We start from the raw sequence: 17,321 nt of genomic DNA, 5'->3' as shown, positions 1-17,321 counted from the left end.
CCATTTGAAAAGGAGAAGTTAATCACAGACAGCTTACACCAGCTGTCTACAGTTGCTCAGCTAGTGCCCAAGACAGGCAGGCAGCAGGGCTCCAGAAACTTCATGCTCTTAACTATCATCCCAAAGATTATAGATTGATGACTCTTCATGGAAAAATTTAAAAGTTAAACTGAGAAGTGTCCTAGAGTCATAAATATAGCCAATGTCTTCTTAACCATTATTTTGCAAAAACTTTAATAATTAACGTACCAGTTTCTCTAAGTGGCAAGTATTATACTTTCCAAAGCTAAATTAACACTAACAAAAACACAATGTTTTGAAATTTAGCCTTAGTTACTGTTCATCACTTCGTTGTTTCATCTGCTAAGTTTGCTAAACCCAATGTTTTAAAAATATTTCATTTATTATTTTAATACTAAGGCTAAATATTTTATATATTCATGAGGTACTAAGTTCCTGATATAATGATAGTTATCAATCAAGCAAAACAAAACAAAATGGCTTGAAAACAGATGAAGAAAGGCAAGCATAAACTTCAGACTTGTTCATCGTATTAATTTACCAAACATGCATTCGGTAGTCTGGATAGAGGGGTGTACAAATGACAGCAGCAGCGGCAGCCACAGTTACCACAAGCATTTACCACTTTATTAGACACTGGTCTGATTACTCTACAAGGACTGTCTCCTGGATCCTCAGAAGAACAGTATGAGATATTAGTATTAACCCTCTTTCAACTATGTGGCAAACATAAGTAAATTACTCCCAAAGTCACATAAGTAATAAATGGGGGACCTGGGATCCAAACTGAAAAAAAAAATGTAACTCCAGGGTTTGCAAAGAGATTCATTGAAGAGTATCTTATTTCATATATCCTAGAGTATGAGGCGGGGTGTTAGGCCTTGAGATAACTACAAACATACATTTATGTGTTCTTGGGGTTCAAAGGTGGAAACATTTAAAATCCATTGAGAGAATGGTAAGGTTAAATTGAAAAGATAGCAAATTTGAGGACACCAATTCTATTTGAGTTGAGTATGGTAAAGTTTAATATTGGAGAGGTCAAGTAGGATTAGATGATAAAGGACTTGACAGGCAGCAAAATCTGGATTCAATTCACTTGTAAATTGAGAGACATAAATGATTTTTGAATGGGAAAGTTTTGTGATAGCAATCAGTGCTATATGTAGGGAGACATCAACCAGTTGTACCTAAAAATAGTATATATGACTTAAAGTGTTAGGCAATCTTATTAAATTAAGCATAATCAATAACCCTTTTTATTAAAACAAATTTTAATGATCAAAAACTGCATCCAGAATTCTTTGTCCTAAGCCTGCAGACATCATTTCTAGGAAAAATTTTCTAATTTGATATTTATAAAAATAAATAGCAGAATATATATTTTCATGAGTCAACATTTCTCTCTGACCCAGGATTAATTTCATAGGGCATCTGGGGATTACACTTTATATAATAATGGAGTAAATACATGAACAAACATTTTATCATCATGGAAAGACAGGTTACTTTATAACTTTTTAAAAATTTAGATATACTATCTTTACAGACATTATAATTAATATGTTCCACACTGAAAGTATTTTTGTCAAACCCATATTGAATAGTTAATAATATTGTAAACATGTTTCTTCCACTCAGAGTGATTAGAACGTAACAAGTGGCTTTTTTTTTTTCCAGTCAAAACTATCCATGCCATTAAAATTCAATGGCATTGCTTCCCGTCATTCAGCTTTATCTGGCTAAAATCCTTTAATTCCCCAGCCCCTGCTGCTGGGGAGCTCTAGGCTCATCACACTTAACCTCTGCCTAGGCTTCTCAGAATAGAATTTGTTTCACTCCATTCATAGCTTCAATAGTTGAGCAAGCCACACGCAAGTGCACACTGGTCTTTTACCCTGAGCACACTAATCTGATTGTTTTTCCACTCTACAAACTCTGGGTCAACAATCAAGCTGCCGCCAGAAACTAATTAATTTGCAAACAGGCTTCTGTTTTCACAGAGGGAAAGCTTTTGAGAGCCATGTCAGGGAGGCCGGTCACACCATGGTTACACGCATTGTCATGGCATCCACTTCTCTGGGTAAATCTCTTGCTTGATGTCACTGCACACAGGAACCCAGATTACCGAGTCAGCAGTAAATCCCTTTTGAGGCCCACAGAGCTCTGAATGTAGTGACTCTAGAAGAGGAAATTGGTATAGACAGGCTCTGTATTCATTAAACTGATGGTGAGACGAGAGAAAAATGTAAAAACAAGAGGAAAAAGGAAGGTGCTTTTAATGTACAGAACTGTCCAAGATAATTGTCTCATTCTATAAATTTTGATCAACTTTTGCTCAAAAGTGGGATTACCTTAACAAAATGTAATGATGCTCTTAAATGTTACTTTTCTACTCTTATTCAACTGTTAATTCTGAAATAAATAATTAAAAAGTTGTTGTTAATATGCCACATTTGAAAACTGCACTTATCACATCATTAAAAAATATTAAAATAGCATATCCTAACAATTTTATTCAGGTATATTTTCTTAGCAGCCTGAAAAAAATAAAATCAACTTCTAAGCTTATTGCCACTAATGAATTAATTTTTATTTCAGAACTTTATTCATTATTCCTCATTAGTAATTTCAAACAAAACTGATTAAAAGTGGTAATAATGTTTCTTAGACAAAATGTGACATAGAAAGTAGGTCCTTAGAAAATGAGATCAAATGAAACTATATTTTGGTAACTTTTAGCTCTTTAGGAAAAAAAGAGTACATTTAGTGATTTGCTAACTAATGGATATAGTGGTAACTCATAGAATATATAATTCAAAAGTTAAAAAAATATTGTATCTTTGTTCCTTCTTCCTTAGGCTACAAAAACTAAGAGGACCTTTGCTGTTGCTGCGATTTTAACAGAATCATCACTCAGCTTCGATAATATTCATCTGCTCAAATGACCAGAAAGTAAAGCTTATAAAGGGCTTTTTCCCCAAAGTCAGCAAAATATTATTAACTTATTTGAGCCAAAGAAATATTGCAAAGTGGCATCATAAGAAGTCTGACATTATGCAAAGCTTTTGCAGATAACTCATTTTACTTATTAAAGAAAAGTACAATTGGATACTCTGACAATTTTTATGTCTCTAAAGATGGCAGGATTGAAATAGTGTATTAAAAAGGCTGTACAAGTGATTTAAGATTGGGTATCTGGTACCATGCACTGCTAAATTGTGCACTCATAGTTTATTTGCAGTCATATTTCTTGGTTCTATTTTTTCTACAAATGCATCTTGTGGAGAAATTTGAATCTTAGGAGAACATGAAACATCCTAGTACATGACCACAGAGGAAGCTATGCTGATTCCAAAAAGGGCAAGCCATCATGGTATGAATGTTACAAGTGAGAGGAAGTGGAATGATGACTTGCATACCATTTCAATTACAGAAAAAGGCAAGTGGGTTAGTCTATCTACAGGCACGATCCTTTTAGGAAATTCCACTAAAAGAAAACAGGTCTTCCTGAAATGAGTGGGAAGGCCTCACACTCTGGGCATTGTAATTAGGTCTGTTTGTGTTCGCTGGGTCTTGGCTCTCTCAAGGATCCATGTGGTTTCATATATTAAACCCGACTCTGGCTGCCCTTTCACCCTGACTCAAATATAATCACTCACAGAATGAGTCTGACCAAGTTTCCTAAGCATGCTCCACCCAGTGGAAGTGGGAAAAAGGATACAGAGATAATTAACATTTATTAAATGCTTACTACATGCCAAACACTTGCTCAGTGCTTTTTTTATATATGTGATTGTGGTCATTCTTTTCAAAACTGTAGGTGGTAGGTAATATAATCTATTAAATGCAAGGGCCAAAGTCAAGGTAAAACTTTGTCTCATGCTAAGGACTATAGTCTGCTCTCTAAATTGAATATCATCTTGATATTAGTCCCAGACATAAACAGTTTTAGAAAACAGTCTCCATCAAACAGAAAACTACTGCAGGCAGGCCACCTATCTGCTCTAATGAATGGCTAATACATACAATAACTGGGTAGTAGTATTTTCATACTAAATGTTAAGAAATCATTACTATAACAGCAGTATAAACGTGTTTCCTAAGAATATACAACAGAACAATTTTACTTTATTTCCACGTTATTAGTAAGTTGAAACTGGAATTGAATTTTAAAACCACATAATATTGAGAGAATTTATGTAGCACAAGAAAAAGCAGTGAATTTTGCTATAACATGTCAAACGCATCCCAGTATATTTCCTGAAATCAAAAGTTGCTCTAACCTCTAGAAACTTTAGAGTTTATTATCAATGATGAGGGTTTATTTAGAAACCTGTTACATATTAATATTTTAAAAATCAATAGAGTTCATTTCTCTGAAGTTTCTTCTTCTGGAAGTGTTATTCATTCATAATATTTCCTGTTAAAACTGAATTTAAACTTTTATTGGCACTATTATATAAAAGTAAATTTAGTAATTATGAAAGTAGTGAAACTCCATTTTTAAAAAAATCTATACATTTCAGGATCTAATTCTAGACAACTTTTTTTTTTGTTTTTTTTTTTTTTTTTTGCTTTTCTTTAGCAGGAACAAAATTAAAGGTCATCTAAAATAGGCAAATTGATTCTTCCAATAGAGTTGAATTGTTTTGAGAAAATTAAATTAAGCCCCATGCCAAAATTAATTTTAATAGCCCATAGAACCCTGAAAAAATACCTTCTAAGGCTATGTTTTACTTGTGGAATACAGATGATTGTGTAGTCTCTGCTGATGCCTCAAAACTAATTTATTTTATGCATGAGTGTGTAAACATTATGTTTCCAATTTTATTCAGTGATGGTATTTAATTTCATGAGGCTTGTGATTCACCGGCCCTTAGTTCTGTCTCAAACATGTCTGTATCCTCCATCTTGCCGCAGTTCTGGTTTCTGCACCCTGTCAGATGTAACCTTTGTGCTAATTTGGAAAGCTCAGTTCTCACGTTTAGTGCTGAGAGACTGATAACTGAATTCTCAAATGAACTACACATTTTCAGAGATGAAGTACAGAGCTGTGGACAATGACTGTGTTTTCCCACAGTGTAAATTCTTCAGCCTCAGCTGTCAACATGTGAGTGTGCAGCATAAAGGCAGCTTTAACTTGATGACTTTTTTTTTTTCTTTGAGGCCATAAAACTGAAATGGATACTATACTCTCCTTTATGTTATTCCATCTTCTAATGAGATTTTGTTTCTCATGGACAGTGAAAGCTTGTATGCTCTTTAGGGATCCTAGTAGATCAAAATCTCCTTCTTGCTGAATTAAAACCAAACACAAATATTTCCCTCCCACGCAAATATTTTAGTTTGAGAATAGAACACAGATAGCAATGTTAAAAGAGGTTTTCTTCTACTAATTTTGCCTCCACACATATTCTAGACTTAATAATTGACAGTGGAGATTCCAAAATTGTCCCTGGCTTTTGGAATTTTACAGACATCCCTCTCTTCATCTCAGCATCTTTTCTTTTCGTTGGTGAGGCTTCTACTTTCTCAGATGTTGACAGATACCAAGAGACCTCCTCTCTCCCCAGTGGCAGGGGGACATTTGACTATATGGCCATCCCCTTTGATAGCCACAGTGTTTGTAGGTCACTCATAAATGATCTCAAGCATAATCTTCATTTAAAACAACCATAGAGAAATGATGCCATGTTTAAAGGAAACATGGTAGAGTAAGAAATAAGGGAAGCTAAGAGAAGTGACTAATTTAAAGAGAATAAGCTAGTTAGTGACAAATACTGCAGGAGAGCTTGTTTAAGTGGAGATTGAGAAAAAGCTATCAGAAGTCATTAATGACCTGTGGAGGAAGAGTTTCATGGGAAAAGACAACTGGATGAAAGTCAAGTTGAAAGTGGCTAAAGGGAGTGAAACATGTTGAAGAAACAGTCCTAACCAGGTTATGAACTTTGACATATAGAGAGAGTTTGTGGCATACTGTGATTAAGAGAGAAAGTTTTGTATGGGATAGCTGAGCAAGATTTCAGGTCAGGGGAAGAAATTGGTGCTAAAAACTAAAAGATAATGATAACAAACAAAATCTAGATTGCATAAATTAATGAAAGAACAGCAATGCAATTAAGAACAAAGGCAGAAGGGTCAAACGAAGAAGCAGGGGGCATGCTTTTGTCACTTTTACATGAAAAATAATGGGACAATCAGAAATCCTGTCACAGGAGAGAAGAGATGCTGACTGAGGTAATTTGAGGTATGTTTTATGTTTTGAATGGTCAGCTTTGAAGTATAGGATAGATCAGAAGAAATATTGTCACACAACTCATGGTCTCTTGAAATTTCAGTGAAGTCCAGAGGCAACCTTGTGATTTTTCTCCAACAATCCAATGAAGTACAGAAATAATGGAATGAATTTTGGGCTTCTCAGAAGTAAGACAGAAAAAACAAGTGTGGCAGAAGTTCAAAGAGTGAGATAATCAATCATCTTACTGAGAACATAGGTGAACTGTAAACCATAAGCTTCATTCTCTTTAATGAGTCATATGGAACCAGGAAAAAGTTCACAGGGAGGAGATTAGGCATTAGGTAACTTTATTTTACAAGATTGAAGGCAGATATAAATATAAATATAGACAATTAAGTAATAATTAAAAATAACCATATAGTAGGGAACATTATAAAAATCTTTGGTCAATGTGTAAATGAATAACCAAAGGAAAAAAATCAAACTCTAGATAAAAGGATTTCTAAGGACTATTTATAAATATGAATGAAAATAATATTTATTTACTTTAAGCATATACATTTTATACATTTTCTGCTGTGCTAAAATTATTTATATATTAAAAAGAAAATAGAGAGTAATAATAATTATAAAAATCATCTACTTGATCAAGTACTTGAGCCAGTGACTGAAGTTCAGAACACTGGGTTCCTGTTCTAAATCTTCTACCATTGGGTTACGTAAGATATTTACCTTAATTTCCTCACCTATAAAATGGGAGAGGGGGTTTTAGGAAAATTAAATGTAACTCAGATGAAATAATGATATTATATACAAGCCCTTTGAAATTTTGAATACTATTACTATAATGTTATTAACATTGCAATTTTTTCTGACTTTCAATAGTTTGTATGATGATGATCTCAAGGCAATAATGAGATATGTGAATGAAGAAAGTACCACACTGTGCAATTTACTGTGGTGTGCTTGTAAAAAGACAGGGTTGGTAAGTCATCTTATCTTTTTCCATTGCCTCCCTTCCGTAGCTCCAGCCCAGATCTCTTTCTTTCCATAGCTAACTACTGAGAAACTTCAGTTTTGGCACAAAATAAATATTTTCCTGAATTTTTAATCTCTCTTTTCTCTTTTTGCCCAACTTTCTCACGCCCACAGTCATGAAGTCACCATCATTAGCTTAACCGCACACTAAATATCAAGCAATATTGCATGTACTATTAAAGTTCTTCCATGACTTAATACAGTTATGCATGTCACAAGCCTGTGTTCTTACACATGCCACCTACCATTGAGCCACCTGGAATCGTGCTGCTCTGTCCTGATTGGGTGGTGGTGCCCAAGAGTTCGGAAGATGGCAAAGTCTCGCCCCATAAAATCAGCTGCAGTTCCAGAGTATAATTCTCCATCTGTGTTGTGACAAAATATAACCACATACACATGCTTTAATTCAATTAAGGCAAGAAAAACAATGCAAACAAAACACAAGTTTGATGTTTTGACCATGCTAAAGAGAAAGCAGAAATGCTCTCTTCATCATTATGCAAAGCTACTTATATTTCATCTTATGTTTTTATTGAGGAAAGTATTTTATAATCACTGATTAAATATGTGACTACTTATTTAGCATTAACTTAGAAAATTTGTGAAGTCTGATTCAGTTAACATTGCTAAAACATGAAATATTATTCTTTTCCACTAATGACCAATGACAAAATTACAAAACGCAAAATGCAAACTATATTTGTTGTATCATTTGCTTTTATAGGTGTAAAGCTACTACGGTTCTAATATTCTTATTTAGTAGGGTAAGGTATCATTGTAAAATCTTGCTTATAGCTTTTATTTTAGTATCAGTTAAATCCTTCATACATGCCTTTTTCAGTGGGATCTGACTTAATCAGATTTTGTTATTATTTAGAAAGGACTGATATTTTATTTGCAATGGCTTGCTTTTTATTTTTTAATGTATCTATTGGAATAAGTGTTCTTATTAGGTACAAGCTATCTCGCAGTCCAAAAATAAATCTACCACATGGCCTCAGACATTACAGAAACATGTTTGAAGAGAAAGAAATTCTGATAAATCCAGGTCACAATCACTGCAATTCTAGATTCCATCGCTTTTTGACTCATTACTATTTAAATTGAGTTAACTCTAGGTCAGAGTTTAATAATGGAGGAATCATAACCAGATGGTAAAGAATAGAAGGAAAAAGACAAAAGCGAGGAAAAAGAGAAGTTAATATTTACTGAATTCCACTCAGTGCTTGTCAGGCAGTCAGGCACTCGCTTGACACTTTCAAATTATCTCATTCAGCTCTGTCAACCACCCCATGACGTAAATAATGTTATCCCTATTTTACATTCAAGAAATCCAAGGTTGCTCAGCTAATGGCAAGTCAAGGTGAAAGTCCAAACCCAGGCCTGTTTAATCCCAAACATTTTACACTAAACCATACCACCCTTTAATAAACTGAGTTTCTGTTTCTTTGAAACAGAAAGTGCCTCGTGTTAATTCCTCCAGAAAAGATATAATTTGCCTGCCTACTTAAGTGAATTATTTGAAAACAAAATAAAAATGATAAAATTTTTTTCAAATAAGCCACCTTATTACAGCAAATCATAATATTATCTGGTTGATTGTTTTGATATGTCACTATTTTTGCATTCATTGATTTGGAAAATATTCAGAAAGTAAAGAGGCTGTAGATAAATTACAATTTAAACACTTGTATAGCATTAACATTTGTTCACATCCTCAATTCTCCCTCACAAATAAGGGCTTTACAATGTAAAATAGGTATTGACAGTGGTCTAACCCAAAGCAATTCCTTTGTTATAACCTGTATTTCTCTAACATGTCTGAATTAACTTGACTTTGGAGACCCTCTTGTATAGTGGAGAATAGCTACATGTAGAAAATCACTGAGCAATAACAAGTTATTGATTTCAACATTCACAAATAGATATCTTGGGTCATTGAGTTAAAAAAGGGATCATTTATTTTGGATTGCTGTAACTCGAGATAAATAAAAATAACGATTAGATAATATATTAAGTACAAATTACTAGCTAAATGAATAGTTCTACTATGTTATCCTAAATTGTCACAGTATGGTACCTTTCGGATTCAAAAGCACCTTGTATTCTTTTCACTTAATCAAATATCAAATGCAAATCTGACTTGCTCTCACTAAAATATGATGGAGTAATATTTTACCTAACCATAAGGAAAAGAACTAACCCTTTTCTGAAAATGCAAAAATGCTATGAATATAAGCTATCTGTAAGTTTCAAAGGCACCTTGAAACATTTAAAAGCCTATTGTTTCCTTAATATTAACCTATATTTAAGCACTATAATATTTTTATTAAAGTTAATATTTTATGTTTATACAAAGAATTAATTAATAGATGTGTTATATTTTTAAATGTCAAATGAATGATTTTTTTCTTGTTCTATGTGAATAAGAGGATGTTAGTTAAAAATGTGTTGTGAAAGCAACCTAAAATGGTCATGCCAATTTCAAACATTTTCATGTTGGAACACCTGTGAGTAGATGTCTCCTGTCTTTTTTACTTTAAAAAATCAATAGCATTAAATCATTAGTTGAACTTCACTGCCTCTGAACCACATATGAGGTGATATAAATCAGAAAAAAATAAAAATAGAAAAGAAAAAAGTGAAACTTAACAATTTAGTATCAGAGTATAGTCAAACAGAGCATGCCAACAAGAAGTTTAATCAGACATATTAATAAATAACATCATTAATTAATCATTCTTTTTGTCATTTAGCATGCTTTAAGGTAAATAAAATTCATAATCATATTTGTTATATATAAAATCTAGTTAAGAGGCAGTATAAATAACAAAACCAACAACAAATAAATAACTTTTACTTGGATATAAAAGGTGTTTGTTTCTCTTGTTCATCTGGCTGTATTATAACTTTTAAAATCCACTTTCATACTAGAATACAAAAAAATCAATACAAATGAATGCAAGGCAGAAAGAATGGTTTTCTTTTGCATTTCACAACAGATAGGAAGGTCATTCAGAGAAAGTGGAAGAACTTTTCAGGAGAAGAGCTAGTGACTCAGTTGATAACTAAAAGAATCAAAAGAAATAATTGACTTATAAATAAAAAAGTTTACTGTTTAGGCATCAGTTGCCTCCAGTGATTGGAAATTACCTCCTATCTGAATATTATTGTTGGCAAGAGTCAAAGTGATTTTCTTGAGCTGGAGGGTACCCGATGATTAGATGGCCATGAAGGGCACATTCTCATATTGTCTATGTTCAATGTCAGTAGCTATTTCATTGCACCAGGCCTTAGATCAGATTTCCTGCTGAGATTTCTACGGGGAGTCTTATCAAAGATGATTGCTGTAGATCAGGTATGACATCTTTGTTGTTTTTACCCAGAAATATAGGTGGTGGAATATCCTATTTTTGCTTATTTCTCATCAAGCAGACATATAATATCAAACCAGAGTATATGCCATTTAATATACTCAAACATTTTTGTCATATTAAAGACTTGCTACATTCTGTGGCTGTCTGGAGTGATCTAAAGATATCTGATCATAAGAAATTTTCTATACCTCGGTTGGCTTATTTTTGGAGAACATATGTATTTAACGATAACAACAACAAAAGCCTACTTGTCAAACTTCTTTTGTAGTTTCGAGATCATTTATAAAGTAATCAAATTATATGATGATTTTTTGAGCATACTGTTAATTTTATAATTTTCTGATCCTAAATATAGGTCTTTTTGAAAATCTGAAGTAGTATATTAGGCAAATGTTCATCTGCAATGATTCAAATGACATTATGGTTGAGATACATATTTTTGGGCTTTCCACATATACTAAGCCACTACTGAAAGAAAATATGACATTTGTCCAGTTTTATTAAATTGATGGTAGGATAATATACTCAAGGAATTGTTGTACATATTAAAAAGTGGTTGTGGATACTCTGTACAACAAAATTCTTAAGTCTCTCTACCAAAAAATACCACAAGGGCAGTTTGATGTCTCAAAAATAATATATTGGGCTAAGATAAATTACTGCTGACAGATGTAACTAACCATCTAGAAACTGTCAAACACAAAAGCTGCTGTTTAAGTATACTACCATTCTTTCTTAACTGTCTCAAAGGAAAGCTTTCTTTACTGAGATGAACAAAAACAGTTTTGTGAACTGTGTTTCCACCATGGCTGAGTTACCTGAGAAGCACATATTAAAAACAAAAGTTCGTATGTACTTTAGACTTTCTGTTCGCAGCTCAAAATGAAGTAAAAATGTGGCTTAGATCAGTTCATGTATTGGATTACAATTCCTAAGAAGGGTGTGATGAGGAGAAACAGAAGGCGAAAAAAACATTTCCTGATAAAATTGCAGTGTTACTAGCACAGGTGAAAAGTGTGACATGGATGTGAGCAAAAAATCAAACAAACCTAAAGACCAAGCCATTATGTTGTTAACACCTTAAGTAAATTCCACTCACAGAATGGAAGCAGAGTAATTAGAAACAGAAGGAAAAAAAAGAAATTTATGTCTTTCTGTCTCTCTTTCTCTCTCTGACTGTAACGCACGCACACACACACACACACACACACACACACACACACACACACACACCCCATGGACGAAATCCATTCCTAGGGAATGGAAGGCTGTGGAAATAATTGTATTTTATTATACTTATCGATCAATTTCTCTATAGCAATAAGTATAATAAATTGACTTTGTTACTTATTTTGATCTTTTAAAACTAACATTTTTAACAGTTAATAAGTATACATGATATGAAATTAAAAATATAAAATTTATAAATATCAAAGATTCCTCCCTGCAGGCAACCACATACCAGTTTTTGTTTGTTTGTGTCTACTTCACATATATTCCAGAAATATGCAAGTATTCAAAATAGTAGTATGCTATTACATTGCTTTATTTAATTCTCACAACAAACTAGTAGAATTAGCCTGGCCGTATCATTTTATAATCAAGGACATTGAGGCTCAAAGAACTTTAAATAATTTTCTCAATTATATTTAATTAATTCAGGGAGTACTTTGCTTGTTCTAATACCAAATGAGAGCATTTTCTAGTATGAAATTATGCTCTTCCCTGAGGCAAGGCAGAATTCCAGCTTGAAGATATAAACCTTGCCTTAAAGTTGCAGACCTTTGAAATAGATTTTAATAATATCTCTTTGTGATGAAACATTTCTAAATTTTTAGTGCTACATTGCCTGGAAAAGATTTCAATGAGAAAACAAAAGTGACTCTTCCTTTCATGTCATGAAAATGTGAGATGATATTTAATTAGTGCAGAAAATACTGGGTTTTATTCTTATGCTGTGGTCACACCTGGCATTTATTCTGAGCAGGGGAGTAACTGCTATCTTTAATAAAGAGATTTGAAACAAAGTCCTAAAATATTTGCAGGTGGATAAAATAAGAAAAGTTTTAAAAATAAATATTGGAGCAATTTCATATTGACACAATAACTATTATTAAAGAAGATTAGAAAAAATTACTATGGTGATTTGAAAAATTTAGGGCATGTTATAGGATTTGGGGACTTAATTCAGTAGCTTTGTATTGCTCAGGAGACAATTTATATTTTCTATAGTCATCAGCTTAAAAAATCAGAGCATTTTGGAAAAAGGGCATACTAAACCTTGGTAGTTTTTGTAAAACAATTTTTTTAAGCTGTCATCTGGCTTTAAAGTTTAATGCTGGTTGAAACTACTTCATAGTGGTATTGATGGTATAAAAAATATTTGCTGCCAAACTCCATCTAGCCAGTTTACAGATGGTTTGAGCCAAACCTGAAATTTTGTTCCCCAGTATTGAGGAAGAAAGCAGCCTGAAACCACCTTAAAATTTCTATCTTATGTACTAAAATGAGAAGAGTGGATCCAAAATCTTTTGGGGAAGATAGGCGTTTCCACTGGCCATTTTCTGATATACAAAGTACAACCTGTATATTTCAGAGACAGTTCTTATCCTTGTATGTAAAAGAGTCTGGGAAGTGCTGTAGAAAATATTTATGTTAAAAGGCTCCATGAAACTAGTAAGCATTCTTTTTTTAGCAGTGTGAGAGAAAATGCCAAGAAAACCCAACAAGGGAAATTCAATGTACTGTGAGAGGAAGAATTTATAGCATGGTTATAAAGGAAACAAACTCAATACAGGCAGTTACAGTTGTTGAATTAAAACAGAGTTGAAGGTACTTTGAGGGATTTTGCCAGGTCTAGTAAGTCCTCATTCCTTTTCCAGTATCTTGCTATTTAACTTATTCAGAAATTAACTTATTTGAGCTTGTCAATAAGTACTATATACTTCTGAAAGTTACAATTATTTTGCCATATTGGATAGGTTAGTTCTGGCCTTCCATTTAAAGTTTGTTTTCTGAAATGCCTAGTGTTCTTTCTTAGCCACATAACCTCTCCTTGACTCACTGAACTTCCCTCATTCTCTTTTCGTTTTTAGAAACCTATATAGCTTTTTCAAAGAAATTCGAATTTAAAACCAAAACCATGGAGTTTCATATTCTTTGCAGACTTTGTGTGGTTGCATACCATCTGAACTATGTAATACCTACTTGTCATCATCCTTTCTCTGCAGAATATTAAAATAAATAATCAACCAAATCCCTACTGGGAAACATACCACAAATTAAAGCTGCTTTAGGCACACTTTTACATACTGCTTTTTGAGGAATATCTATCCTCCTTTTCAGTGTGCAATTTAAATAAGTATAGACTGCAAGTTCGAACAAGGTACAACTCCTCCCCTTTGTTTAAGACAACTTTCAAATTTCAGTATGTACTCTTTGAGGAAGTCATCCACATATAATCACTAGGCCATTTGTGAATAGAAAAATTATAAGTGTACCAAATTTGCTGCATTCCTTCAAGTCTTAAACTTTTGTTAAAAAGCTGCATAAATGGATCAAATGGACTAAAATTGTCTACATTTGAAAAGCAATCGAGGAGATAATTCATGCTACAATGGTTTTATTCTTAATAGAACAGGATCAGTGAAACACACTGATAAAGTAAACACAAGAGAATACTGAGAAAAATACATCTTCATGGTTAATGGTGTTGTTAATATAACTGAAGTTTATTTTCTTGAGTAGGAAAAAATAACTTATAAAAAGTAAAAGAAAACTTTATAAACTTAAGACATATCAGCAATAAACTAATTTTACCTTTTAAAACTCTAGATGTATTATTCAAAATGAAATTAGAAATTTTTACATTTAAGAAGTTTCATTATCTTTGTTATGTTATTATAGAATTGCTTACTTTACAAAAAGAGAAACAAAAAGTCACATAATTTTTATACAATTGTGTAGAAAAATATATTCAGGAGCAGAATCTTATTTTGTGTGTGTGTGTGTGTGTGTGTGTGTGTGTGTGTTTTAAATTGTTGGTATGCTTAAAAGTTAGAAAAAATAAAGAAAAAGAAAGAATGAAATAAAATGAAAGCAAAAAATAGAAAAATTACTTCATTGATTGATCACTTTTTGTTTGTGTGTTTATTTAACCTTAGTATAGAGGTGGGTAAAAGGATTTGAGAAAAATTATTTATTTTTCAACATAGACTAAAAGTTTCTTCTAATTCTACCTACTTCTATCTTCCTACAACTACCCTTTTGAACTATAACTAACCATTATCCACCCATTTGCATTGAAAAGAAGAAAACTATAAAAGAATGTGATTAGAGAAAGGGTTAGAAGAAGTTACATAATTTATTTTTTTTAAAAAGGAAAACCTAAAATCATAAAAGGTGGATATGGAATGTCTTCTCTAAGCCAGCAAGATATCAGAATGAGTCGACTCAAGGTAACACAAAGCAGTCGCTGCCAATTGTACCACCATTTAGATTGATTGTGCTGATGAAATTGTCCAAATGTTGAGCAAGTGACAAATCTTTGACTATAGTTAACAGGGTAGATTTATTCTCATTCTTTCATTATAACCTGTCAAAATTCCATATTTAAACACCTTTTTCATAAAATGGAAACAAAAATATTTTCTTTAAAAATAAAAATTTAAGCTACGGGGGGATATATAATGATTGAACTGGCCATTTTAAGATACTATTAAACCATTTTAATTAAAAAGCATCATACTAAATAGGGCCACAACCAAAACAGCATTTTGTGTTTTTCTTCATCTTCAGAATATTTGAATATATCATAACTGATCTACTTCTAAAATTTTTGTGATTAATATGGAAAATTTTGGTAGATAAAAAAGAACATGCAATCTTGTTATTATCTATAAAAAAATCACTATTTATGTGATTGTTGACTACGCACCTATTAAGAGAGATGCTGTCAGCAGTTTAGGGTCATACGGACTTTTCCCACGGCCATTTTCAAAATGTGAGTCCTCCAGTTTAAAAGTGTTGTCCTGTAGAGTAAAAAAAAAAAAAAAAAAAAAAAAAAAAAAAGAAGGGTTTCATTTATTTAATATAAGAAGTGTTTTCAACATGTTAGTTAATCCAAAAGAGGCTGAGTATTCATGTTCACCAGCAAAGGTTATTTTTATTTGTATAAACTTTAGAGATGGCAAGATACATTAAGTGGATTGAAAATAGCTATTATTAGCTAAATATCTACTTAGCTTAATGAGTTTTAGCAGCAGTTAGCATGTATCAAGCAATCATGTATAAATTAACTCTAAACAACAGAATATGTCATGATAAGAGGAGAGTGATCATTTTATTTATTACACAGGTATGCTAAGATCTATCCTAATGGTTCTTGAAGAAAAAATTTTAAATTTAAATAAAATGACTCATGTTCTTCCTTTGTAGACAAGAAGAATAGCAATTCACTACATTAAATGTCTAGAATAAATTACAGTATCTTACTTTTCTTTATATACTTTTCAAAAGGACATTCTATAATAAATAGCCATAGCAATCATTTCCTCCCCTCTGTCCTTTGTACACCTTTGGTGCTTAAATGCTCCTTATGTATTTTTAAGTTACATTAGCCCAGGTCAGGTACTTGAAACTATCCTCATCCACGTCTCAAAGAGGGAATACAAAACTGTGTGACGGGGTAGTGTGCCTGGAGATGGTGTCCCTAGAACAAGCACATTATTATCACAGGGAAGTGTTCTCTGTTGGGGCCTAAGTATTCAGAAACAGGAATGAACTTTTGACTACATATAAAAAATATGTACATGTCTGAAAGTAGAATGTATGCAGGAAAACATGACAACTAATGTCCTCATGAGGAGGTAACTAATTCATGCTTGAAACCCTTTTGTCAGAACGTGTCTAGTTACTACATTTATGACACAGTGGAGTAAGTTAGGGGACATTTCTGAGCACTCTTCAAAACCAGGCCCTGGGAATTAATTAGGTCAGAATATGTATGCATTTTCCAGTAGCACATTAAGTTGTCCACCGACTGAAATAAAATAGCTTTTTTGGCAATTTATCTACTATTCATCATATAAGTATTTTTTATCATCTTGGGATAGTAAATGGTGTTCATTTTATGGTCAATAAGGATCATTTTATTTAACATTTAATATTTCTGATGGAGCTAATGGCAGGGTTTCAAAACGTAACTCTTAAAACTCATTTGAATTAGAGAGGAAAGTAAAATAGGAAGCAAACCAAAAGTCATCTCTATTTTTTGTTACTGTGAGAAGTACCGATTCTATTCTTTCCTTGCATTGATTATGTATTAGATAATAAACTGTCCACTAGCAATGATGGTTCTTCAGCTGAGTTCTAAAATTTACAGTTGTGATAATTTTTGAGAGAATTTTCACAAATAATTTTCACAGAATTGGGCTAAGTTGTAGTGGGAAATGCAGTAAGCCAGCTACTAGGTCCCAGCTGGGCAGATTTTTAGCTCTGGCTCTTTGGTCACCATTACATAACTCTGAGCCTCTAGCCCTAAAACATTAGTGCAGATAAGGATATTTAACCTCACAAGTTTCTCATGAGAATTAAAAAGTTTATTTAAGCATTTTTAAAGCAGCAAAGTAAAAAAAAAAAAAAAA

General features: G+C 32.6%; 1 protein-coding gene across 1 annotated transcript in view; it reads right to left on the bottom strand.

The window, feature by feature from the left end:
- Positions 1-17,321, bottom strand: part of SEMA3A (semaphorin 3A) — a 217,340-nt gene that overhangs the window by 72,293 nt on the left and 127,726 nt on the right. Inside the window, exons 6-7 of the mRNA XM_076006470.1 lie at positions 15,614-15,707; positions 7,546-7,665 (exon numbers count right to left, since the gene is read on the bottom strand). Coding sequence (XP_075862585.1) covers positions 7,546-7,665; positions 15,614-15,707 — 214 coding nt within the window. The remainder of the gene's footprint in view (positions 1-7,545; positions 7,666-15,613; positions 15,708-17,321) is intronic.

Source organism: Microcebus murinus, chromosome 9 (genome assembly GCF_040939455.1).
Source record: "Microcebus murinus isolate Inina chromosome 9, M.murinus_Inina_mat1.0, whole genome shotgun sequence".
Lineage (NCBI taxonomy): Eukaryota > Metazoa > Chordata > Mammalia > Primates > Cheirogaleidae > Microcebus > Microcebus murinus.
This window is presented reverse-complemented; position numbering and strand designations above follow the sequence as displayed.